The 27,033-nt window shown below is 48.1% G+C and overlaps 1 protein-coding gene across 6 annotated transcripts in view; it reads left to right on the top strand.

Annotated features, from left to right (window-relative positions):
- The window catches only part of LOC142492556 (uncharacterized), a 199,422-nt gene that overhangs the window by 34,788 nt on the left and 137,601 nt on the right, over positions 1-27,033 (top strand). For all 6 annotated transcript variants that reach the window (XR_012800843.1, XM_075595259.1, XM_075595258.1 and 3 more), the window contains exon 5: positions 16,041-16,145. Coding sequence is in view for 5 of the 6 variants with exons in the window: in XM_075595259.1 (XP_075451374.1) it covers positions 16,041-16,145 (105 nt within the window). In the remaining variant the exon portion in view is untranslated. The remainder of the gene's footprint in view (positions 1-16,040; positions 16,146-27,033) is intronic.

Below are 27,033 nucleotides of genomic sequence, written 5' to 3'. Positions count from 1 at the left end.
CTCTCTCATAAGCTTGTTGAATGTTATATTTGTCATGACCTTTGTTTAATAATTTAGTTCTTAATAATCCTGATTGTTTAATAAAATCTTCCCTTTTGTTGCAGTTGCGCCTGATTCTTAAAAACTGACTATAAGCAATGTTCGCAATCCATCTTGGATGGTGATTGCTAGCAGCATCCAGAAATGTATTACTATCCACCTTTTTGTAATGAGTGGTAGTGACAATCTCATTATTAACATTGCTTGTTAACACCAAGTCTTAAAAAACTATATTAGTTGGGCTATGATCATATGTAAATTTTAGATTAAAACAATTAGAATTAATATAACTTAAAAATTCAGTAGATTTCCAAACTGATTTGGAAACAATGCTTAAAGAAGCTCTTACTGTGGGTATACTCAATAAAAAAGAGTATGGTTATCTTTCAATAACTCATCCCAGAATTCCCTTTGTGTACCACTTGCCTAAAATACACAAAAATACGATAAAAACCCCAGGCAGGCCCATAGTGGCGGGTATTGATAGTCTAACAACTCATCTCTCCAAGTATGTCGATTCCTTTTTAAAAGAGTATGTTGTCCAGCTCCCTTCCCACATTAAAGATACCACACACGTACTTAATTTTATTCAACATGTTCAATGGCAACAAGAGTTTATTTGGGTCACGTGTGATGTGGAATCTTTATATATACCAATATCATTTATACTAACTAGGAATTATTTTAAATTTCAGGACTCTTTTTATCTTCAGAGAAAGGGAACAGCCATGGGGACATCCTTTGCTCCCAGTTACGCAAACCTTGTGATGTGTTACTGGGAGGAACTGTGTATCTGGAACAATAATCCCCATTTGGCTAACCTAGTTTTATTCAAGCGTTTTATTGACGATATTTTAATTATATGGAGAGGTAGCCTATTAGAACTAGAAGAATTTTTAAGTTATATTAATTCTAATTGTTTTAATCTAAAATTTACATATGATCATAGCCCAACTAATATAGTTTTTTTAGATTTGGTGTTAACAAGCAATGTTAATAATGAGATTGTCACTACCACTCATTACAAAAAGGTGAATAGTAATAAATTTCTGGATGCTGCTAGCAATCACCATCCAAGATGGATTGCGAACATTGCTTATAGTCAGTTTTTAAGAATCAGGCGCAACTGCAACAAAAGGTAAGATTTTATTAAACAATCAGGATTATTAAGAACTAAATTATTAAACAAAGGTCATGACAAATATAACATTCAACAGGCTTATGAGAGAGCACTAAATATGGAGAGATCACTTACGCTCAAAAAGAATGACAAAAAAAGGACAGACAAAGATAGTCAGGATGTGTTATTTATTACTCAATTTAATGGTGCATCCACACAGATACAAAAAAAAGATATTGAGTAGACACTGGGACATATTAAAATGTGATCCTTTTTAGTGCATCACCTGTAAGCACATAAACATTGGGGCTGTTTCTTTTAAATCTAAACATTCATCTAAACTATATCCGATAAAAACTTTACTTAATTGCAAAACAACTTTTATAGTGTATTTATTGGAGTGTGAGTGTGGCCTCCAGTACATAGGTAGAACCAAGAGGAGTCTCAAAAACCGTTTTTTAGAACATAGGAACAACATTATTAAAGGATTAATGACACACAGTGTTCCTAGACATTTTTATTTTAAACACAACAAAGACCCAGCCAAATGAAAAGTTACAGGAATAGAATATATTGCACAAAATGAACATGGGGGGGACATGGTGTTGAGATTGAGACAAAGAGAGACTTATTGGATACACCAGCTCCATACCCTGTCCCCCAATGGGCTTAATGAAGAAATAGATATGGCTGCATTCCTATGATTAAATTAATAAATAATTAAATACAGACAGTTTTATAATTATATGTAGAATTTTATGTGTATAGTATGTAATGTATCTTTGATGTAATGGTGTTTGTTTTTAGTGTTCACAGAGATTTTAACAATTTTCAATTTTTCTTTTCAAATTGATACAATAAAATATGAATTGTAAGTATTTTTATTTCCCTTTTTATATATATATATATATATATATATATATATATATATATATATATATATATATATATATATATATATATATATATATCCATTATACATATATTTTTGTTTTTTCCTTATTTATTATTAATAGATCTAAGAATCATTAGTAATTCTTGTCCTTTGTCCATATGTATCCTTATGAGGACACTGGAAACACACACCAATAGGCACTGATTATAATAAATCGGTTTCATGTGTTATATAATTAATTAATGCACTACTATATATATCAATTGTTAGCAACCAGCAATGACAGTGCCCCTGACGAAGAGAACACAGTTCTCGAAACGCGTAGGGCTGACCTTGCTCTGGTTGCCAGTGAGTGTTGGGAACCTACACTAAGTTGCTGGGAGGACACAGATTGCAGAGTTTCCTGACCGCCGTGTTTGGAGAGGGAGCTGATGACCGCCCGTAGCTCAACCCCCGATCGATGACACACGCCGACGTCACGAGTCACCTGACGCGGAAGTGAAGGAGTTCGCCGATCGAGAGGAGAAGGAGGGCAAGGACTCATACAAACCCTGACAAACAGACGAGCAACGTGCCTCTGTTCCTGCGGTCTAATCTCAGTACCGAAGTGCCTGTACCAACTACAGGCATACCCCGCTTTAAGTACACTCACTTTAAGTACACTCGCGAGTAAGTACATATCGCCCAATAGGCAAACGACAGCTCACGCATGCGCCTGTCATCACGTCCTGAACAGCATTACCGGCTCCCTACCTGTACCTAAGCTGTGCGCAAGCGGGGAGACTATAGAGCCTGTTACACATGCGTTATTTACATCAGTTATGCACGTATATGACGATTGCAGCACAGTACATGCATCAATAAGTGGGGAAAAGGGAGTGCTTCACTTTAAGTACATTTTCGCTTTACATACATGCTCCGGTCCCATTGCGTACGTTAATGCGGGGTATGCCTGTACATTGTTGTAAGTGTTTATAACCGTTTTAAATTGCTTATGAACAGAATCATACTACTCTATGGGCCTTGTGCTTTTTTCTTTTTTGTTTCCCCTGAATCAGCTACAGCCCTGGGAAGGAACCTAAGCGTCTTCTCTTTCTATTTTGGGACTTAGAAGAAATATTGTGAAAAAAATATTTTGTTTCATAAATGTGTAATAGCCCATAGGGCTATGTGGGTTTTAAATTCTGTCAGGTTTGCAGTATGTGTGAGGGATATGGCTTGTGGGAATAAAAGTAAAGAGTCCCATTCTACACCCTCATAGCCAAAGTCTTAAACGGAATAAAAGTGTAAAGTATATTTTATTAAATGGTTACGTTTACAATGTATTATGCCTGTGCACTGTAAAATAAGCTGGGACTTTCCAAGCCAGTATTCTGAGGCCTCGGTCCTCGCCATGTCGCGAGTTCCCCACCAGCAGGGGAATCCTCGCGAGCCGGTCCCGGTCCCCCCTGGCGGCACAGCTCACTACACGCTGTGGCGCGTCAGCCGCTAGGGGACACAAGAAAATGGTGTTCCCTAGCGTTGACGCGTCACGTGGTGTGGCTGTGGGCCAATTGGGATGGGAGGCTTCGGGAGGAGGAGAGGCTTCGGGGAGCGGGGAGGAGTGTGGAGTGAAAGCAGCGTGCGTGCCTGTCTGTGTGTGTGTATGTGTGTGCCTGAGTGCCTGCCTGTGTATGTGTGTGTGTGTGTGTATGTGTGTGCCTGTGTGATGTGTGTGTGTGTGTGTGTGTATATGAGTGCCTGTGTGTGTGTTTTACTTACCCTCAGCAGCTCCAGCCCGAGTCCGTGGAGGGAGGGAGGGGGGGTAGAGTAGCGGGTCCCTCCGCTCAAGCCACGCCCCCCCACCCTGTCAAACCTCCCACTCCCGCCCACCCCCCGCTCCGGCTCCCGCTCCCTACAGACCGCATATCGCGGTCTGTGTATGTCCGCGCACCACCTGTCTGCAGTGCGGGTGCGCTGACTCTGGGAGCGGGGCCTTTGCCTGAGTGAGCCAGGGGGGCTACCAAACTGTGGTGCCACTGTGTCTACTCGAGGTGCAGACTTGAAAGCCACAGATGCTGCCAGAGGTGTAAAGAACATTTGGGCAGGATGGCTAGGTGAAGTACCCATGTCCTAGGATCAATGTAAGCCGTTCAGGCTAGTAATCACCTTCCCAGACCTGGAGGCACCTAGCCCCGTGGGTGGCTTCTGCATAACAAGTGGCTAAGGTGGCAAACTCGCGCACGCCCTTGTTTCATTCAGAAGATCCGCTTTCCCGGCTTCAGAAAACTGGCAGCCATCTGATTGGCTGGTTGTAAAGTTCCCACGCTGGGATTGGCTGTAGTATTTTCTGAATGAACTCCAAAATACCATAAGAAACCCAGCAGCCAATCCGGTGTTGAGATTCACTAAGGTTTGGGTGCCAAGACAGCAGCGGCAAATTCAAAATCACCAAAAGATGCTCTTGGAGAAATAGATGCGAGACATTTTCTAATTACCAGAATATACATACCAGTCCCACAGGAGGTGGTTGGTGGCGGGGCAGTGACGTCGCTGGGCCTATCGCCTGCGACGCACTGACGTCAATGTCACGGCGCCGACATCACGGCACCGTCACGTTGACGCTGCTTAATGCTGATTGGATTTTTTCAGCCGACACCGCGCTGAAAAACAGCTTGGCGCTCGGCTGAAAACTCCAAAGCCTCAGCACGCCTGCGGGCGCTCGCATGAGCCCCCTTTCAAGGCATCCTCATTGAGGATGCAGGGGCTCAGCGCGGAGCGTCCGCACGCCTCAGCGCTGCTTGTCCGTCTATGGACGCAGCCTAAGACTTCGTCAGGGGGTATATCACTTGTGAGCACATTCACATGTCTTAGACAGGTCTGCAACCCTGCCTTTCAGCCATTATCACCTCACATACAGTGCTCCCACTGCAGCAAGGGATTCTAGGAAATAACATGCAAATGAGCACACACTGTGTCACCTTTTTGCCTGGAATATCCATTCACATGGAGCCCATTTAAGCTGATGCATTGCCGTTCACACAGTTTTTAAGCACAGCATGGGACTAGCAAAGCAAGTGCAAACCAGGCAAAAGGTGACTCATTGTGTGCTACTTTGCCTGTCATTTCCCAGAATCCCTTGCTGCAGTGGGAGCACTGTATGCGAGGTGATAATGGTTGCAAGGCAGAGTTGCAGACCTAATGATGGAAAAAGGATACCTGGCGCTTAAAATAACACTGTGTCCATAAGAAACAAAATCAGTCTTTTGAAAATCTCCCAGAGTCCAAAACTTGAAGTTGATGTCTGTGGTTTTTTCTTCACTGCTGCAGCCTCCCAATTTACCTGGAAACGATAAAGGGGCACACCATTGCGCAGTACTACTGATTTCTAGTGGTTTCCCCTTACATAGCGTTCCCAATGTAGACTGTGTCTACTTACAGGAGTGTCTCTTTCAGGATGCAGTGGAGACAATCTGTGCTTTAATCCCTTCAACGTCCACCTGTGCCACGAATCCCCCGGGTACTTCCTTTAACTCTTGAAACACCGTGATTCCAGAATCACCCAAAACACACGGACCCCCAGAGAAGGAGAATGGTCAAAGGTGATCACAAATTTAATAAAAAAACGGCTTCAACAAGCCTAAAAACGGCTAAAACAAGCCTAAAACAAATGTAAAATCACTCGCATGTACTCACATGAATACATGCGATTTAAAATGACACGAGACTGCCGTCCGCAGCTTGCGATGTTACTCCTGTAACTGCTCCGGTTATATACGCAGCCCAATGGGGGGGAGAGACGCAGACGCACCAAACCGGCTGAGATAAGCAGTGAGAGAGCATACCTCAACCGGAGCAGTTACAGGAGTAACATCGCAAGCTGCGGACGGCAGTCTCGTGTCATTTTAAATCGCATGTATTCATGTGAGTACATGCGAGTGATTTTACATTTGTTTTAGGCTTGTTTTAGCCGTTTTTAGGCTTGTTGAAGCCGTTTTTTTATTAAATTTGTGATCACCTTTGACCATTCTCCTTCTCTGGGGGTCCGTGTGTTTTGGGTGATTCTGGAATCACGGAGTTTCAAGAGTTAAAGGAAGTACCCGGGGGATTCGTGGCACAGGTGGACGTTGAAGGGATTAAAGCACAGATTGTCTCCACTGCATCCTGAAAGAGACACTCCTGTAAGTAGACACAGTCTACATTGGGAACGCTATGTAAGGGGAAACCACTAGAAATCAGTAGTACTGCGCAATGGTGTGCCCCTTTATCGTTTCCAGGTAAATTGGGAGGCTGCAGCAGTGAAGAAAAAACCACAGACATCAACTTCAAGTTTTGGACTCTGGGAGATTTTCAAAAGACTGATTTTGTTTCTTATGGACACAGTGTTATTTTAAGCGCCAGGTATCCTTTTTCCATCATTGTATCATTATATGCAGGCTTGAGGTAATTTGCATTGTGGGAAGCCTTTGGCAGCTTTGGCCTCTTGTTATCACAACTGGTTTTTATTGTTTAATATTGCACATTGTTTGTTTCACGTGTAAGTCACACATTATAGGTTAAGTGCTATAGTCAGGGTTAATTTCAATTAATAGAGTTGCAGACCTGTCTAAGATATGTGAATGTGCTCACAAGTGATATTCTTTATTGGCTATTTGCTAACGGTGGAGGTTTTTTGTTGCCTTTTTCACCCACCATAACTTAAAAAGAATATATATTTATTTATTTAGTGTGTGTATATGTTTTTATATATATATACTAGCTGAGAAACCCGGCGTTGCCCGGGATGTGAAGTGTGAATAAGTATGTGTAAATGTTGTATGTGAAAGTTGTAATGTGATGCCAATGTTATGTAATATTAGTTAGAATTGTGTTTGTAAATCAACAGTAGTAGAAAGCACATGTATATGAGGGCAAATGTTTGAAGTGTATGTTAGTTGTTACGGTAGTTATTTTTGAAAATGTTATTGTTGGAAATGCTTCTTGAAAGATGTGAATGTCCATTGTTGAGAGGAGTGTATTTGATGTAATGTTAAAGTGTGTGTTGTAAAATAATGTAGTAATAAAAGATGACAGTAGTGTATTGAGTGTCTTTCATTTTTTTGTAATTTCTTATGGCAATATGTAGAGTTCATGGAAATTGAGGAAAGTCAATGTTCATTGTAATGCTTGTTTGTAAACGACATTTTTGGTAGTTCCAGTTGGAGCAAAGATGTACAATTGTTGGGGGGATCCAACTCTAGAGCACGCAACATATAACTGGCCGTGGGAGAAACATGGTGATTCTAAGTTGATACCAGTGCACTTTATAGATTGTCCTTGTGCTTTGTTAATGGTGATAGCAAAAGCTAGTTTGATGGGGAACTGTAGCCGTTTGAAAGTAAAAGGCATGTCTGTAGGAATGAGTGGAATGCGGGGGATGAAGACATCTTGGCCTTTGGCGTTGCCAGTTAAGATAGTAGCTTCAATTAGGTTGGGCATCAATGTTTTTATGCACAGTCTGGTTCCATTACAAAGGTTAGGTGTGTGTAGGTTGCGAAGTAGCATGATGGGTGCTCCAACTTTGAGGCGAAGATGATGTGGTGGCATCCCTGATGGTTCGAGGGAGTGTAGGAATTCAGGTGGATAGTTAACGGCTTCATCGCAATCCACAACTGTATCGATTGAGTTGTATTGAGTAATTGTGTTTGGAATAATGTCTTGAATTTGATGATTGATGTCATTGACAGAAGTATTTTTGGCAGCAAGGATGGCTCTTTCACAGAGCCACTGGTGGTTTGTGTAATTGTGTAAGAGATTTGGATAGACGTGATGTATGAGATCTTCAAGTGATGTCATCATGTGACAAAAATGTGTGGGAAAAGCAATTTCACCTGATGTTAAGTCAGTAGGTAAAGTGCCTTCACCTATTTGAAGAAGTGTGTGTGCAAAAAGTTGTTCATTTGAGTGGCCGAGAAGTTGGACTCGCATATTGGTTGTTAATGGAAAATGTTTGACATGTCGCCATAAAATAGAGGATTTAAGGCATGCATGAAGTTCGTCTGCTGGTGTGGATCGTGGTATGACTGGAAGTGTTTGTCTGAAATCACCAGCTAAAAGAATGACAGCACCACCCATTATTTGTTTATTGTTACGCAAGTCTTGCAAGGTTCTATTAAGGGCTTGAAGTGCTTTTTTATGCGCCATGGTACACTCATCCCAAACAATAAGTTTGCAAATTTGAAGAACACGGGCTTGGCCAGATGTCTTGGTAATATTACATGTTGGGTTTTCTTCATGAGCAATGTTTAGTGGTAATTTAAGAGCTGAGTGCACAGTTCTTCCTCCATCCATAAGAGTGGCTGCAATGCCAGATGATGCAAGTGCAAGTGCAACATGATTGTGCATTCTTATTTCTGCAAGGAGTACATTTATGAGAAATGTTTTGCCTGTTCCACCTGGAGCATCAAGAAACAGGATTGCACCTTGTTCGTTGTTTATGTGCTGCATGATGTTGTCATAGGTGTTAAGTTGTTGTGGAATTAACATTGGTTTTCTTGTGGCAACATATTCTTGTAGTATGGAAATATTGTATTGTTTCTCTCGCATAAGGTCTGTATTGAGTACATCGTGATGATGACGTTGGGGAGCTTCTAGACCTAATTGAAGTAGTGTTTTGTTATTGATAGAGAGACATGTATCTTCTAACAATATGAGTACCTCGTTGAAAATGTCAGGTGAAAAGGTAACATTGAGTGATGGGTTGTGTCTCTGTGCTTTGTGAAGTATATCTTCACTCATGTGAGATAGGGGGAGGGACATTGGTGGCATGGTGTAGCGGGGTAGGGGGCCTCGCGGTCCGGTTGCGGTAGGGAGATGTGTGAGGTGCAGGAGATGTGAGGCGTGCGGTTCGCGGGAGCTACACTGTGTGAGGTGAGGGGTATTTATTTGTGTTTGGTGTGCGTTTGTGTAGGTGTTGAAATGTTGTGTGTTTTTGTTTTGTGTTAATGTTGGCTGTGTGTGTGGCAGAATAGTGTGTGTATGTAATTATTGTGTGTGATTGTTGATTGTGTGGGGTGTGTGTGTGGATGAGTGAGTGTGTGATGTGATAGTGAGTGTGTGGTGTGTGAGTGTGTGTGTCAGTGTTGGTTAGTTGAGTGTTTGTGTGCAATAAATTAGACAGATGTGTAAATAGTAATGTTTTGTGTAAAATATGTTATTGAAAGGAAGAGGTGATTTATTGTGCTAGGTGTGTTAGTAGCGGAGGTGTTGTGTTGTTGTATATGTTTGTGTGTGGTGGGATGTTGATGTGCAATGGGAGTGGGTGGTGAGACGTGTAAATGTGCATTGTATTCAGTGTAGTGTGTATGGTGAAGGGTAGGTAATTGGAACAGTGGGTTGGGTGTGTGTGTTTGTTTAGTGGTGGTTGTGTTGTGTGTGGTAGTTAAGGTTATGTTGAAGTGTTGTTTTGTGTGTTGTATCAGCAGAGGAGGTTGGTGTGTGTGTGTGAGTACGTGTGTTGCGTGGTTGAGGGCGTGTGGCGTTGCTGAGTGCGTGTGTGTGTGCAAGTGTTTGTGTATTTGTGTGTGTGTTGTGTGTGGTGTGTGTGAGAGCAGGTGTGTATGTGGCGTGTGTGATGGCATGTGTGTGTGTATGACGCATGTTGTGTGTGTGAGTGCGTGTTGTTGGTCATAGACATGTTGTAAATTGCATGTTTTTGAGTGTAGTGTGTGTATTATGAGGGTGAAGGTGAGGTGTGATTTGTTGTTATGTGTGGCATAGAATGACAGGATGTTTGCGTGTGTGTGTGTGTGTGTGTGTGTATGAGGGGGTTTTGTGTGGGTGAGTGTTGTGTGTGAGTGGTGGTGTGAGAAGTGTTTTAGAATAAATTATACAGACAGTGAAATTGTTAGGAAAACATATTTTATTGTAAGGAACAGCTGAGTTTCAGTGGTAGGTGTTGTCATACAGTGTGTGAGGTAGCGGGAGTGACATTGGTGGCATGCTGTTTGACTGTAGTCCGCGGCGTCGCGGTCCGGTTGCGGAGGGAGATGTGTGAGGTGCAGGAGATGTCAGGCGTGCTGGTTGTTCCGCGGGAGGTAGAGTGTGTGAGGTAGCGGGATAGCGGGAGTGACATCGGTGGCATTGTGTGTGGTGTGTGTGAGAGCATGTGTGTGTGTTGCTGGTGTGTGATGGCGTGTGTGTGTGTATGAGGCATGTTGTGTGTGTGACGTGTGTGAGTGCGTGTTGTTGGTCATACACATGTTAAAAATGGCATGTTTTTGAGTGTAGTGTGTGGCATAGAATGACAGGATGTTTGCGTGTGTGTGCGTGTGTGTGTGTGTGTGTGTGTGTGTGTATGAGGGGGTTTTGTGTGGGTGAGTGTTGTGTACATTATACAGACAGTAAAATAGTTAGGAAAACATATTTTATTTCAACGAACATCTGATTTCAGGGGTAGGTGTTGTCATACACTGTGTGAGGTAGCGGGATAGGGGGAGGGACATCGTTGCCATGGTGTGTGAGTGTAGGCCGCGGCCTCGCGGTCCGGTTGCGGTAGGGAGCTGTGTGAGGTGCAGGAGATGTGGCGTGCTGTGCGGTTCGCGGGAGCTACACTGTGTGAGGTAGCGGGATAGGGGGAGGGACATCGTTGCCATGGTGTGTGAGTGTAGGCCGCGGCCTCGCGGTCCGGTTGCGGTAGGGAGATGTGTGAGGTGCAGGAGATGTGAGGCGTGCTGTGCGGTCCGCGGGAGCTACACTGTGTGAGGTAGCGGGATAGGGGGAGGGACATTGGTGGCATGGTGTAGCGGGGTAGGGGGCCTCGCGGTCTGGTTGCGGTAGGGAGCTGTGTGAGGTGCAGGAGATGAGGCGTGCTGTGCGGTTCGCGGGAGCTACACTGTGTGAGGTAGCGGGATAGGGGGAGAGACATTGGTGGCATGGTGTAGCGGGGTAGGGGGCCTCGCGGTCCGGTTGCGGAGGGAGATGTGTGAGGTGCAGGAGATGTGAGGCGTGCTGTGCGGTCCGCGGGAGCTACACTGTGTGAGGTAGCGGGATAGGGGGAGGGACATTGGTGGCATGGTGTAGCGGGGTAGGGGGCCTCGCGGTCCGGTTGCGGTAGGGAGATGTGTGAGGTGCAGGAGATGTGAGGCGTGCTGTGCGGTTCGCGGGAGCTACACTGTGTGAGGTAGCGGGATAGGGGGAGGGACATTGGTGGCATGGTGTAGCGGGGTAGGAGGCCTCGCGGTCCGGTTGCGGTAGGGAGATGTGTGAGGTGCAGGAGATGTGAGGCGTGCTGTGCGGTTCGCGGGAGCTACACTGTGTGAGGTAGCGGGATAGGGGGAGGGACATTGGTGGCATGGTGTAGCGGGGTAGGGGGCCTCGCGGTCCGGTTGCGGAGGGAGATGTGTGAGGTGCAGGAGATGTGAGGCGTGCTGTGCGGTCCGCGGGAGCTACACTGTGTGAGGTAGCGGGATAGAGGGAGGGACATTGGTGGCATGGTGTAGCGTGGTAGGGGGCCTCGCGGTCCGGTTGCGGTAGGGAGATGTGTGAGGTGCAGGAGATGTGAGGCGTGCTGTGCGGTCCGCGGGAGCTACACTGTGTGAGGTAGCGGGATAGGGGGAGGGACATTGGTGGCATGGTGTAGCGGGGTAGGGGGCCTCGCGGTCCGGTTGCGGAGGGAGATGTGTGAGGTGCAGGAGATGTCAGGCGTGCTGGTTGTTCCGCGGGAGGTAGAGTGTGTGAGGTAGCGGGATAGCGGGAGTGACATCGGTGGCATTGTGTGTGGTGTGTGTGAGAGCATGTGTGTGTGTTGCTGGTGTGTGATGGCGTGTGTGTGTGTATGAGGCATGTTGTGTGTGTGACGTGTGTGAGTGCGTGTTGTTGGTCATACACATGTTAAAAATGGCATGTTTTTGAGTGTAGTGTGTGGCATAGAATGACAGGATGTTTGCGCGTGTGTGTGTGTGTGTGTGTGTGTATGAGGGGGTTTTGTGTGGGTGAGTGTTGTGTACATTATACAGACAGTAAAATAGTTAGGAAAACATATTTTATTTCAACGAACATCTGATTTCAGGGGTAGGTGTTGTCATACACTGTGTGAGGTAGCGGGATAGGGGGAGGAACATTGGTGGCATGGTGTGTGAGTGTAGGCTGCGGCCTCGCGGTCCGGTTGCGGTAGGGAGCTGTGTGAGGTGCAGGAGATGTGGCGTGCTGTGCGGTTCGCGGGAGCTACACTGTGTGAGGTAGCGGGATAGGGGGAGGGACATCGTTGCCATGGTGTGTGAGTGTAGGCCGCGGCCTCGCGGTCCGGTTGCGGTAGGGAGATGTGTGAGGTGCAGGAGATGTGAGGCGTGCTGTGCGGTCCGCGGGAGCTACACTGTGTGAGGTAGCGGGATAGGGGGAGGGACATTGGTGGCATGGTGTAGCGGGGTAGGGGGCCTCGCGGTCCGGTTGCGGAGGGAGATGTGTGAGGTGCAGGAGATGTGAGGCGTGCTGTGCGGTTCGCGGGAGCTACACTGTGTGAGCTAGCGGAATAGGGGGAGGGACATTGGTGGCATGGTGTAGCGGGGTAGGGGGCCTCGCGGTCTGGTTGCGGTAGGGAGCTGTGTGAGGTGCAGGAGATGAGGCGTGCTGTGCGGTTCGCGGGAGCTACACTGTGTGAGGTAGCGGGATAGGGGGAGGGACATTGTTGGCATGGTGTAGCGGGGTAGGGGGCCTCGCGGTCCGGTTGCGGTAGGGAGATGTGTGAGGTGCAGGAGATGTGAGGCGTGCTGTGCGGTTCGCGGGAGCTACACTGTGTGAGGTAGCGGGATAGGGGGAGGGACATTGGTGGCATGGTGTAGCGGGGTAGGAGGCCTCGCGGTCCGGTTGCGGTAGGGAGATGTGTGAGGTGCAGGAGATGTGAGGCGTGCTGTGCGGTTCGTGGGAGCTACACTGTGTGAGGTAGCGGGATAGGGGGAGGGACATTGGTGGCATGGTGTAGCGGGGTAGGGGGCCTCGCGGTCCGGTTGCGGAGGGAGATGTGTGAGGTGCAGGAGATGTGAGGTGTGCTGTGCGGTCCGCGGGAGCTACACTGTGTGAGGTAGCGGGATAGAGGGAGGGACATTGGTGGCATGGTGTAGCGGGGTAGGGGGCCTCGCGGTCCGGTTGCGGTAGGGAGATGTGTGAGGTGCAGGAGATGTGAGGCGTGCTGTGCGGTCCGCGGGAGCTACACTGTGTGAGGTAGCGGGATAGGGGGAGGGACATTGGTGGCATGGTGTAGCGGGGTAGGGGGCCTCGCGGTCCGGTTGCGGAGGGAGATGTGTGAGGTGCAGGAGATGTGAGGCGTGCTGTGCGGTCCGCGGGAGCTACACTGTGTGAGGTAGCGGGATAGGGGGAGGGACATTGGTGGCATGGTGTAGCGGGGTAGGGTGGCTCGCGGTCCGGTTGCGGTAGGGAGCTGTGTGAGGTGCAGGAGATGTGGCGTGCTGTGCGGTTCGCGGGAGCTACACTGTGTGAGGTAGCGGGATAGGGGGAGGGACATCGTTGCCATGGTGTGTGAGTGGAGGCCGCGGCCTCGCGGTCCGGTTGCGGGAGGGAGATGTGTGGCGTGGAGGGGAGGGGGGGTTTGAAGAGGCAGTCTGCAGTGTTTGGTGTTGTGTGAATGTGTGTTTGTGCGTTGTGTGTAGATTCTGTACCTCAGTGGTTCCCAAACTTTTTCGGTTCAAGGCTCCCCAAGGCAATCAGAATTTTTTCAAGGCTCCCCAAGGCGATCAGGATTTTTACGCGGCGCCCAAAGTAAAAACAAAGGTGTATATACATACCTAACAGTTGCAGTGCGCAGTTGGTGTCTCCCTCACACACACTCACTCTCTCTGACCTCACTCTCTCTCTCTCTGACCTCACTCTCTCTCTCACTCTCTCTCACTCTCTCTCTCTCAGACCTCTCTCTCTCTCTCTGACCTCACACTCTCTCTGACCTCCCTCTCTCTCTCTCTGACCTCACTCTCTCTCTGACCTCACTCTCTCTCTCTGACCTCACTCTCTCTCTGACCTCACTCTCTCTCTCTCTCTCTCTGACCTCACTCTCTCTTTGACCTCACTCTCTCTCTCTGACCTCACTCTCTCTCTCTCTGACCTCACTCTCTCTCTCTGACATCACTCTCTCTCTGACCTCACTCTCTCTCTCAGTCTCCCGGTGCTGCTCCTCCAGCGTGCGCGCCGGGCCTCCCTCTCTCAGCGTCGCTGAGCCGGGCATAACAGATGCACAAAGCCCCTGCATCTGTAATCAGCGCTGCCTGGCAGAGGAGACAGCAAGCGCGCTTGGTAGGCGGGTATCACTGTGTGTGTTTGTCACTTGGTAGCTGTCAGTGTGTGTGTGTGTGTTTGTCACTTGGTAGCTGTCAGTGTGTGTGTGTGTGTGTGTGTGTGTGTGTGTACATTATATAATATTTAAAAATGAAAAAAAAAAAAGACATGTGAGAATAAATTATTTATTAACATTGTGCAACTTTGATAAATATATTCACACGCACACACCACACACACATCACACACATCCATATACACCACACATACATATATACACACACACACATATATATATATATATCACACATACACATATATATATATATATCTATATATACATACATACACACACACCACACATATATATACACCACACATATATATATATATATATATATATACACCACACATACATATACACACCACACATTTTATATATATATATATATATATATATATATATATATATATACACACACACACCACACATACATACACACACATATATATACATATATACACACACACCACACATATATACACACACACCACACACATATACACACACACACACACACACCCTGCAGCCCGTTTTTCACACACACACACACACACACACACACACACACACCCTGCAGCCCGTTTTTCACACACACCCTGCAGCCCGTTTTATATATACACACACACACACACACACACACACACACACACACACACACACACACACACACACACACACACACCTTGGTGCTGTCTGGTGGCTCTGCAGTTGCAATGCCGGGCAGGCTGCAGCCCCATTGGATGGGAGCGGTCACGTGACCGCTCCTCTGCTTCCCCTCAGAGGTTTTTTTTTTTTTTTTTTTTTTAAATGAGCTAGCAGCCCTTGTTTCCCGCTGCTGGCGGCCCTGATCGCGGCGCCCCTCTAGCCAAGCCGCGGCGCACCAGGGCGCCGCGGCGCACAGTTTGGGAAACACTGCTGTACCTGATTCGGCAGTCTGTGGTAGCAGACGTGAAGGTTTTGATAGCTGTGAAAAGCAGGCCAATGAGAGTCAGTGAGGGGTGGGACGCAGGCCAATGAGAGGTGTGCGGGGGCGGGCATTGGACGCAGGCCAATGAGAGTCAGTGAGGGGTGGGACGCAGGCCAATGAGAGGTGTGCGGGGGCGGGCATTGGACGCAGGCCAATGAGAGTCAGTGAGGGGTGGGACGCAGGCCAATGAGAGGTGTGCGGGGGCGGGCATGGCCTGAGCAGGAGTGACAGGCCCAAGGTCCAATGCGATTGACCCTTGGGACGCAGACATACAGTGATTTCACAAATATATAGTAGATATAATATATATATATATATTATATATATATATATATATATATATATATATATATACACATATACATATACACATATACATATACACATATACATATACATATACACACACAGTGTTCGACAAACCTATACATTTGCACGCCCCGGGGGTGTGGATTTAACATCGTGGCGAGCTCCTATTGGCCCAAGCAGCACACGTAGATTTTTTTGTTTTGGCGAGTAGATTTTTTGGTGATTTGTCGACCACTGTATATATGTGTGTATATATATATATATATATATATATATATATATATATATATATATCAGGGAGGAGGAGGTCCTTCAAATAGGACGGAACCTGCACTTAGTGACACACACACACACACACACACACACACCCACGTGACACTTTCCCTTCTGTGCTTCCTCCCTGCAGCCTGCCCAACTGGGGATCCCGACCATCTGATGGGAATTAAACATGAGCGACTTTCTCACATAGACATGGGCATGAAGAAAGGAAACAAGATGAATCCGCACCCGGGTAAGGAGCTGAGGATTAATGTGTCTTTATTTTGTACTGCCCCAGAGATTACGCTTTGTAAGTGTCTCGTTAGTCTGGTTCTGTGCAGCATGGAGGTCCAGGTTTGCTTAGCGGTGCTGTTTCATTCGACCCCTTCTGGTGACCAGATATTTTGTGTAAGGTTTTTTTCCGGCATCAGAAAATGTCTTAAGGAATAGTATTACCTGGGGCGCCTTTCTCCCTAATACCGCTGTGTATATGGGATCCCTTTCTCCCTAATACCGCTGTGTATATGGGGTCCCTTTCTCCCTAATACCGCTGTGTATATGGGGGGCCTTTCTCCCTAATACCGCTGTGTATATGGGGTCCCTTTCTCCCTAATACCGCTGTGTATATGGGGTCCCTTTCTCCCTAATACCGCTGTGTATATGGGGCGCCTTTCTCCCTAATACCGCTGTGTATATGGGGTCCCTTTGTCCCTAATACCGCTGTGTATATGGGGTCCCTTTCTCCCTAATACCGCTGTGTATATGGGGTCCCTTTCTCCCTAATACCGCTGTGTATATGGGGGGCCTTTCTCCCTAATACCGCTGTGTATATGGGGCGCCTTTCTCCCTAATACCGCTGTGTATATGGGGTCCCTTTCTCCCTAATACCGCTGTGTATATGGGGCGCCTTTCTCCCTAATACCGCTGTGTATATGGGGTCCCTTTCTCCCTAATACCGCTGTGTATATGGGGTCCCTTTCTCCCTAATACCGCTGTGTATATGGGGTCCCTTTCTCCCTAATACCGCTGTGTATATGGGGGGCCTTTCTCCCTAATACCGCTGTGTATATGGGGTCCCTTTCTCCCTAATACCGCTGTGTATATGGGGTCCCTTTCTCCCTAATACCGCTGTGTATATGGGGTCCCTTTCTCCCTAATACCGCTGTGTATATGGGGACGCCTTTCTCCCTAATACCGCTGTGTATATGGGGGGCCTTTCTCCCTAATACCGCTGTGTATATGGGGGGCCTTTCTCCCTAATACCGCTGTGTATATGGGGGGCCTTTCTCCCTAATACCGCTGTGTATATGGGGGGCCTTTCTCCCTTATACCGCTGTGTATATGGGGTCCCTTTCTCCCTAATACCGCTGTGTATATGGGGCGCCTTTCTCCCTAATACCGCTGTGTATATGGGACCCCTTTCTCCCTAATACCGCTGTGTATATGGGATCTCTTTCTCCCTAATACCGCTGTGTATATGGGACGCCTTTCTCCCTAATACCGCTGTGTATATGGGGGGCCTTTCTCCCTAATACCGCTGTGTATATGGGACGCCTTTCTCCCTAATACCGCTGTGTATATGGGGGGCCTTTCTCCCTAATACCGCTGTGTATATGGGGTCCCTTTCTCCCTAATACCGCTGTGTATATGGGGCGCCTTTCTCCCTAATACCGCTGTGTATATGGGACGCCTTTCTCCCTAATACCGCTGTGTATATGGGGTCCCTTTCTCCCTATTACCGCTGTGTATATGGGGGGCCTTTCTCCCTAATACCGCTGTGTATATGGGGCGCCTTTCTCCCTAATACCGCTGTGTATATGGGGCGCCTTTCTCCCTAATACCGCTGTGTATATGGGGCGCCTTTCTCCCTAATACCGCTGTGTATATGGGGGGCCTTTCTCCCTAATACCGCTGTGTATATGGGGCGCCTTTCTCCCTAATACCGCTGTGTATATGGGGTCCCTTTCTCCCTAATACCGCTGTGTATATGGGGTCCCTTTCTCCCTAATACCGCTGTGTATATGGGACCCCTTTCTCCCTAATACCGCTGTGTATATTGGACCCCTTTCTCCCTAATACCGCTGTGTATATGGGACGCCTTTCTCTCTAATACCGCTGTGTATATGGGGCGCCTTTCTCCCTAATAACGCTGTGTATATGGGGTGCCTTTCTCCCTTATACCGCTGTGTATATGGGGTCCCTTTCTCCCTAATACCGCTGTGTATATGGGGTCCCTTTCTCCCTAATACCGCTGTGTATATGGGGCGCCTTTCTCCCTAATACCGCTGTGTATATGGGGTCCCTTTCTCCCTAATACCGCTGTGTATATGGGGTCCCTTTCTCCCTAATACCGCTGTGTATATGGGGTCCCTTTCTCCCTAATACCGCTGTGTATATGGGGCGCCTTTCTCCCTAATACCACTGTGTATATGGGGTCCCTTTCTCCCTAATACCGCTGTGTATATGGGGTCCCTTTCTCCCTAATACCGCTGTGTATATGGGGTCCCTTTCTCCCTAATACCGCTGTGTATATGGGGTCCCTTTCTCCCTAATACCGCTGTCTATATGGGGTCCCTTTCTCCCTAATACCGCTGTGTATATGGGGCGCCTTTCTCCCTAATACCGCTGTGTATATGGGGCGCCTTTCTCCCTAATACCGCTGTGTATATGGGGTCCCTTTCTCCCTAATACCGCTGTGTATATGGGGTCCCTTTCTCCCTAATACCGCTGTGTATATGGGGTCCCTTTCTCCCTAATACCGCTGTGTATATGGGGTCCCTTTCTCCCTAATACCGCTGTGTATATGGGGTCCCTTTCTCCCTAATACCGCTGTGTATATGGGGTCCCTTTCTCTCTAATACCGCTGTGTATATGGGGTCCCTTTCTCCCTAATACCGCTGTGTATATGGGGTCCCTTTCTCCCTAATACCGCTGTGTATATGGGGTCCCTTTCTCCCTAATACCGCTGTGTATATGGGGTCCCTTTCTCTCTAATACCGCTGTGTATATGGGGTCCCTTTCTCCCTAATACCGCTGTGTATATGGGGTCCCTTTCTCCCTAATACCGCTGTGTATATGGGATCCCTTTCTCCCTAATACCGCTGTGTATATGGGGTCCCTTTCTCTCTAATACCGCTGTGTATATGGGGTCCCTTTCTCCCTAATACCGCTGTGTATATGGGACGCCTTTCTCCCTAATACCGCTGTGTATATGGGGTCCCTTTCTCCCTAATACCACTGTGTATATGGGGTCCCTTTCTCCCTAATACCGCTGTGTATATGGGGTCCCTTTCTCCCTAATACCGCTGTGTATATGGGGTCCCTTTCTCCCTAATACCGCTGTGTATATGGGATCCCTTTCTCCCTAATACCGCTGTGTATATGGCGTCCCTTTCTCCCTAATACCGCTGTGTATATGGGGTCCCTTTCTCCCTAATACCGCTGTGTATATGGGGTCCCTTTCTCCCTAATACCCCTGTGTATATGGGGTCCCTTTCTCCCTAATACCGCTGTGTATATGGGATCCCTTTCTCCCTAATACCGCTGTGTATATGGGGTCCCTTTCTCTCTAATACCGCTGTGTATATGGGGTCCCTTTCTCCCTAATACCGCTGTGTATATGGGGTCCATTTCTCCCTAATACCGCTGTGTATATGGGGTCCCTTTCTCCCTAATACCGCTGTGTATATGGGGTCCCTTTTTCCCTAATACCGCTGTGTATATGGGGGGCCTTTCTCCCTAATACCGCTGTGTATATGGGGTCCCTTTCTCCCTAATACCGCTGTGTATATGGGGTCCCTTTCTCCCTAATACCGCTGTGTATATGGGGTCCCTGTCTCCCTAATACCGCTGTGTATATGGGGTCCCTTTCTCCCTAATACCGCTGTGTATATGGGGTCCCTTTCTCCCTAATACCGCTGTGTATATGGGGTCCCTTTCTCCCTAATACCGCTGTGTATATGGGGGGCCTTTCTCCCTAATACCGCTGTGTATATGGGGTCCCTTTCTCCCTAATACCGCTGTGTATATGGGGTCCCTTTCTCCCTAATACCGCTGTGTATATGGGGTCCCTTTCTCCCTAATACCGCTGTGTATATGGGGTCCCTTTCTCCCTAATACCGCTGTGTATATGGGGCGCCTTTCTCCCTAATACCGCTGTGTATATGGGGTCCCTTTCTCCCTAATACCGCTGTGTATATGGGGGGCCTTTCTCCCTAATACCGCTGTGTATATGGGGTCCCTTTCTCCCTAATACCGCTGTGTATATGGGGAGCCTTTCTCCCTAATACCGCTGTGTATATGGGGTCCTTTTCTCCCTAATACCGCTGTGTATATGGGGGGCCTTTCTCCCTAATACCGCTGTGTATATGGGGTCCCTTTCTCCCTAATACCGCTGTGTATATGGGACGCCTTTCTCCCTAATACCGCTGTGTATATGGGGTCCCTTTCTCCCTAATACCGCTGTGTATATGGGGTCCCTTTCTCCCTAATACCGCTGTGTATATGGGACGCCTTTCTCCCTAATACCGCTGTGTATATGGGGTCCCTTTCTCCCTAATACCGCTGTGTATATGGGGTCCCTTTCTCCCCAATACCGCTGTGTATATGGGGTCCCTTTCTCCCTAATACCGCTGTGTATATGGGGACGCCTTTCTCCCTAATACCGCTGTGTATGTGGGGGGCCTTTCTCCCTAATACCGCTGTGTATATGGGGTCCCTTTCTCCCTAATACCGCTGTGTATATGGGGTCCCTTTCTCCCTAATACCGCTGTGTATATGGGGTCCCTTTCTCCCTAATACCGCTGTGTATATGGGGTCCCTTTCTCCCTAATACCGCTGTGTATATGGGGCGCCTTTCTCCCTAATACCGCTGTGTATATGGGGTACCTTTCTCCCTAATACCGCTGTGTATGTGGGGGGCCTTTCTCCCTAATACCGCTGTGTATATGGGGTCCCTTTCTCCCTAATACCGCTGTGTATATGGGGTCCCTTTCTCCCTAATACCGCTGTGTATATGGGGTCCCTTTCTCCCTAATACCGCTGTGTATATGGGGCGCCTTTCTCCCTAATACCGCTGTGTATATGGGATCCCTTTCTCCCTAATACCGCTGTGTATATGGGGTCCCTTTCTCCCTAATACCGCTGTGTATATGGGATCCCTTTCTCCCTAATACCGCTGTGTATATGGGGTCCCTTTCTCCCTAATACCGCTGTGTATATGGGGTCCCTTTCTCCCTAATACCGCTGTGTATATGGGGTCCCTTTCTCCCTAATACCGCTGTGTATATGGGACGCCTTTCTCCCTAATACCGCTGTGTATATGGGGTCCCTTTCTCCCTAATACCGCTGTGTATATGTGGTCCCTTTCTCCCTAATACCGCTGTGTATATGGGGTCCCTTTCTCCCTAATACCGCTGTGTATATGGGGTCCCTTTCTCCCTAATACCGCTGTGTATATGGGGCGCCTTTCTCCCTAATACCGCTGTGTATATGGGGCGCCTTTCTCCCTAATACCGCTGTGTATATGGGGTCCCTTTCTCCCTAATACCGCTGTGTATATGGGGTCCCTTTCTCCCTAATACCGCTGTGTATATGGGGTCCCTTTCTCCCTAATACCGCTGTGTATATGGGGCGCCTTTCTCCCTAATACCGCTGTGTATATGGGATCCCTTTCTCCCTAATACCGCTGTGTATATGGGGTCCCTTTCTCCCTAATACCGCTGTATATATGGGATCCCTTTCTCCCTAATACCGCTGTGTATATGGGGTCCCTTTCTCCCTAATACCGCTGTGTATATGGGGTCCCTTTCTCCCTAATACCGCTGTGTATATGGGGTCCCTTTCTCCCTAATACCGCTGTGTATATGGGACGCCTTTCTCCCTAATACCGCTGTGTATATGGGGTCCCTTTCTCCCTAATACCGCTGTGTATATGGGGTCCCTTTCTCCCTAATACCGCTGTGTATATGGGGGGCCTTTCTCCCTAATACCGCTGTGTATATGGGGGGCCTTTCTCCCTAATACCGCTGTGTATATGGGGCGCCTTTCTCCCTAATACCGCTGTGTATATAAGATCCCTTTCTCCCTAATACCGCTGTGTATATGGGGTCCCTTTCTCCCTAATACCGCTGTGTATATGGGGTCCCTTTCTCCCTAATACCGCTGTGTATATGGGGTCCCTTTCTCCCTAATACCGCTGTGTATATGGGGTCCCTTTCTCCCTAATACCGCTGTGTATATGGGGTCCCTTTCTCCCTAATACCGCTGTGTATATGGGGCGCCTTTCTCCCTAATACCGCTGTGTATATGGCGTCCCTTTCTCCCTAATACCGCTGTGTATATGGGGTCCCTTTCTCCATAATACCGCTGTGTATATGGAGTCCCTTTCTCCCTAATACCGCTGTGTATATGAGGTCCCTTTCTCCCTAATACCGATGTGTATATGGGGTCCCTTTCTCCCTAATACCGCTGTGTATATGGGGCGCCTTTCTCCCTAATACCGCTGTGTATATGGGGTCCCTTTCTCCCTAATACCGCTGTGTATATGGGGCGCCTTTCTCCCTAATACCGCTGTGTATATGGGGGGCCTTTCTCCCTAATACCCCTGTGTATATGGGGCGCCTTTCTCCCTAATACCGCTGTGTATATGGGACGCCTTTCTCCCTAATACCGCTGTGTATATGGGGCGCCTTTCTCCCTAATACCGCTGTGTATATGGGGCGCCTTTCTCCCTAATACCGCTGTGTATATGGGGTCCCTTTCTCCCTAATACCGCTGTGTATATGGGGTCCCTTTCTCTCTAATACCGCTGTGTATATGGGGCGCCTTTCTCCCTAATACCGCTGTGTATATGGGGGGCCTTTCTCCCTAATACCGCTGTGTATATGGGATCCCTTTCTCCCTAATACCGCTGTGTATATGGGGGGCCTTTCTCCCTAATACCGCTGTGTATATGGGGTCCCTTTCTCCCTAATACCGCTGTGTATATGGGGTCCCTTTCTCCCTAATACCGCTGTGTATATGGGGTCCCTTTCTCCCTAATACCGCTGTGTATATGGGGCGCCTTTCTCCCTAATACCGCTGTGTATATGGGGCGCCTTTCTCCCTAATACCGCTGTATATATGGGATGCCTTTCTCCCTAATACCGCTGTGTATATGGGGTCCCTTTCTCCCTAATACCGCTGTGTATATGGGGTCCCTTTCTCCCTAATACCGCTGTGTATATGGGGCGCCTTTCTCCCTAATACCGCTGTGTATATGGGGTCCCTTTCTCCCTAATACCGCTGTGTATATGGGACGCCTTTCTCCCTAATACCGCTGTGTATATGGGGCCCCTTTCTCCCTAATACCGCTGTGTATATGGGGTCCCTTTCTCCCTAATACCGCTGTGTATGTGGGGTCCCTTTCTCCCTAATACCGCTGTGTATATGGGGGGCCTTTCTCCCTAATACCGCTGTGTATATGGGGGGCCTTTCTCCCTAATACCGCTGTGTATATGGGGCGCCTTTCTCCCTAATACCGCTGTGTATATGGGATCCCTTTCTCCCTAATACCGCTGTGTATATGGGGTCCCTTTCTCCCTAATACCGCTGTGTATATGGGGTCCCTTTCTCCCTAATACCGCTGTGTATATGGGGTCCCTTTCTCCCTAATACCGCTGTGTATATGGGGTCCCTTTCTCCCTAATACCGCTGTGTATATGGGGTCCCTTTCTCCCTAATACCGCTGTGTATATGGGGTCCCTTTCTCCCTAATACCGCTGTGTATATGGGGCGCCTTTCTCCCTAATACCGCTGTGTATATGGGGGGCCTTTCTCCCTAATACCGCTGTGTATATGGGGCGCCTTTCTCCCTAATACCGCTGTGTATATGGGGCGCCTTTCTCCCTAATACCGCTTTGTATATGGGGTCCCTTTCTCCCTAATACCGCTGTGTATATGGGGTCCCTTTCTCCCTAATACCGCTGTGTATATGGGACCCCTTTCTCCCTAATACCGCTTTGTATATGGGGTCCCTTTCTCCCTAATACCGCTGTGTATATGGGGTCCCTTTCTCCCTAATACCGCTGTGCATATGGGGTCCCTTTCTCCCTAATACCGCTTTGTATATGGGGTCCCTTTCTCCCTAATACCGCTGTGTTTATGGGGTCCCTTTCTCCCTAATACCGCTGTGTATATGGGGTCCCTTTCTCCATAATACCGCTGTGTATATGGAGTCCCTTTCTCCCTAATACCGCTGTGTATATGAGGTCCCTTTCTCCCTAATACCGATGTGTATATGGGGTCCCTTTCTCCCTAATACCGCTGTGTATATGGGGCGCCTTTCTCCCTAATACCGCTGTGTATATGGGGTCCCTTTCTCCCTAATACCGCTGTGTATATGGGGCGCCTTTCTCCCTAATACCGCTGTGTATATGGGGCGCCTTTCTCCCTAATACCGCTGTGTATATGGGGGGCCTTTCTCCCTAATACCCCTGTGTATATGGGGCGCCTTTCTCCCTAATACCGCTGTGTATATGGGACGCCTTTCTCCCTAATACCGCTGTGTATATGGGGCGCCTTTCTCCCTAATACCGCTGTGTATATGGGGCGCCTTTCTCCCTAATACCGCTGTGTATATGGGGTCCCTTTCTCCCTAATACCGCTGTGTATATGGGGTCCCTTTCTCTCTAATACCGCTGTGTATATGGGGCGCCTTTCTCCCTAATACCGCTGTGTATATGGGGGGCCTTTCTCCCTAATACCGCTGTGTATATGGGATCCCTTTCTCCCTAATACCGCTGTGTATATGGGGGGCCTTTCTCCCTAATACCGCTGTGTATATGGGGTCCCTTTCTCCCTAATACCGCTGTGTATATGGGGTCCCTTTCTCCCTAATACCGCTGTGTATATGGGGTCCCTTTCTCCCTAATACCGCTGTGTATATGGGGCGCCTTTCTCCCTAATACCGCTGTGTATATGGGGCGCCTTTCTCCCTAATACCGCTGTATATATGGGATGCCTTTCTCCCTAATACCGCTGTGTATATGGGGTCCCTTTCTCCCTAATACCGCTGTGTATATGGGGTCCCTTTCTCCCTAATACCGCTGTGTGTATGGGGTCCCTTTCTCCCTAATACCGCTGTGTATATGGGGGGCCTTTCTCCCTAATACCGCTGTGTATATGGGGGGCCTTTCTCCCTAATACCGCTGTGTATATGGGATCCTTTTCTCCCTAATACCGCTTTGTATATGGGATCCCTTTCTCCCTAATACCGCTGTGTATATGGGGTCCCTTTCTCCCTAATACCGCTGTGTATATGGGGTCCCTTTCTCCCTAATACCGCTGTGTATATGGGATCCCTTTCTCCATAATACCGCTGTGTATATGGGGTCCCTTTCTCCCTAATACCGCTGTGTATATGGGGCGTCTTTCTCCCTAATACCGCTGTGTATATGGGGCGCCTTTCTCCCTAATACCGCTGTGTATATGGGGTCCCTTTCTCCCTAATACCGCTGTGTATATGGGGTCCCTTTCTCCCTAATACCGCTGTGTATATGGGGGGCCTTTCTCCCTAATACCGCTGTGTATATGGGACGCCTTTCTCCCTAATACCGCTGTGTATATGGGGCGCCTTTCTCCCTAATACCGCTGTGTATATGGGGTCCCTTTCTCTCTAATACCGCTGTGTATATGGGGTCCCTTTCTCCCTAATACCGCTGTGTATATGGGGTCCCTTTCTCCCTAATACCGCTGTGTATATAGGTTCCTTTCTCCCTAATACCGCTGTGTATATGGGGCGCCTTTCTCCCTAATACCGCTGTGTATATGGGGTCCCTTTCTCCCTAATACCGCTGTGTATATGGGACGCCTTTCTCCCTAATACCGCTGTGTATATGGGGTCCCTTTCTCCCTAATACCGCTGTGTATATGGGGTCCCTTTCTCCCTAATACCGCTGTGTATATGGGGTCCCTTTCTCCCTAATACCGCTGTGTATATGGGGTCCCTTTCTCCCTAATACCGCTGTGTATATGGGAAGCCTTTCTCCCTAATACCGCTGTGTATATGGGGGGCCTTTCTCCCTAATACCGCTGTGTATATGGGGTCCCTTTCTCCCTAATACCGCTGTGTATATGGGGTCCCTTTCTCCCTAATACCGCTGTGTATATGGGGTCCCTTTCTCCCTAATACCGCTGTGTATATGCGGCGCCTTTCTCCCTAATACCGCTGTGTATATGGGGCGCCTTTCTCCCTAATACCGCTGTGTATATGGGGCGCCTTTCTCCCTAATACCGCTGTGTATATGGGGTTCCTTTCTCCCTAATACCGCTGTGTATATGGGGTCCCTTTCTCCCTAATACCGCTGTGTATATGGGGTCCCTTTCTCCCTAATACCGCTGTGTATATGGGGCGCCTTTCTCCCTAATACCGCTGTGTATATGGGGTCCCTTTCTCCCTAATACCGCTGTGTATATGGGGTCCCTTTCTCCCTAATACCGCTGTGTATATGGGACGCCTTTCTCCCTAATACCGCTGTGTATATGGGGTCCCTTTCTCCCTAATACCGCTGTGTATATGGGGTCCCTTTCTCCCTAATACCGCTGTGTATATGGGAAGCCTTTCTCCCTAATACCGCTGTGTATATGGGGGGCCTTTCTCCCTAATACCGCTGTGTATATGGGGTCCCTTTCTCCCTAATACCGCTGTGTATATGGGGTCCCTTTCTCCCTAATACCGCTGTGTATATGGGGTCCCTTTCTCCCTAATACCGCTGTGTATATGGGGTCCCTTTCTCCCTAATACCGCTGTGTATATGGGGTCCCTTTCTCCCTAATACCGCTGTGTATATGCGGCGCCTTTCTCCCTAATACCGCTGTGTATATGGGGCGCCTTTCTCCCTAATTCCGCTGTGTATATGGGGCGCCTTTCTCCCTAATACCGCTGTGTATATGGGGCGCCTTTCTCCCTAATACCGCTGTGTATATGGGGTCCCTTTCTCCCTAATACCGCTGTGTATATGGGGTCCCTTTCTCCCTAATACCGCTGTGTATATGGGACGCCTTTCTCCCTAATACCGCTGTGTATATGGGGTCCCTTTCTCCCTAATACCGCTGTGTATATGGGGTCCCTTTCTCCCTAATACCGCTGTGTATATGGGGTC

Source organism: Ascaphus truei, chromosome 4 (genome assembly GCF_040206685.1).
Source record: "Ascaphus truei isolate aAscTru1 chromosome 4, aAscTru1.hap1, whole genome shotgun sequence".
In the NCBI taxonomy this organism is placed as follows: domain Eukaryota; kingdom Metazoa; phylum Chordata; class Amphibia; order Anura; family Ascaphidae; genus Ascaphus; species Ascaphus truei.
Note: the sequence above shows the minus strand (reverse complement) of the source record. Positions and strands in the feature narration are given on the sequence as shown.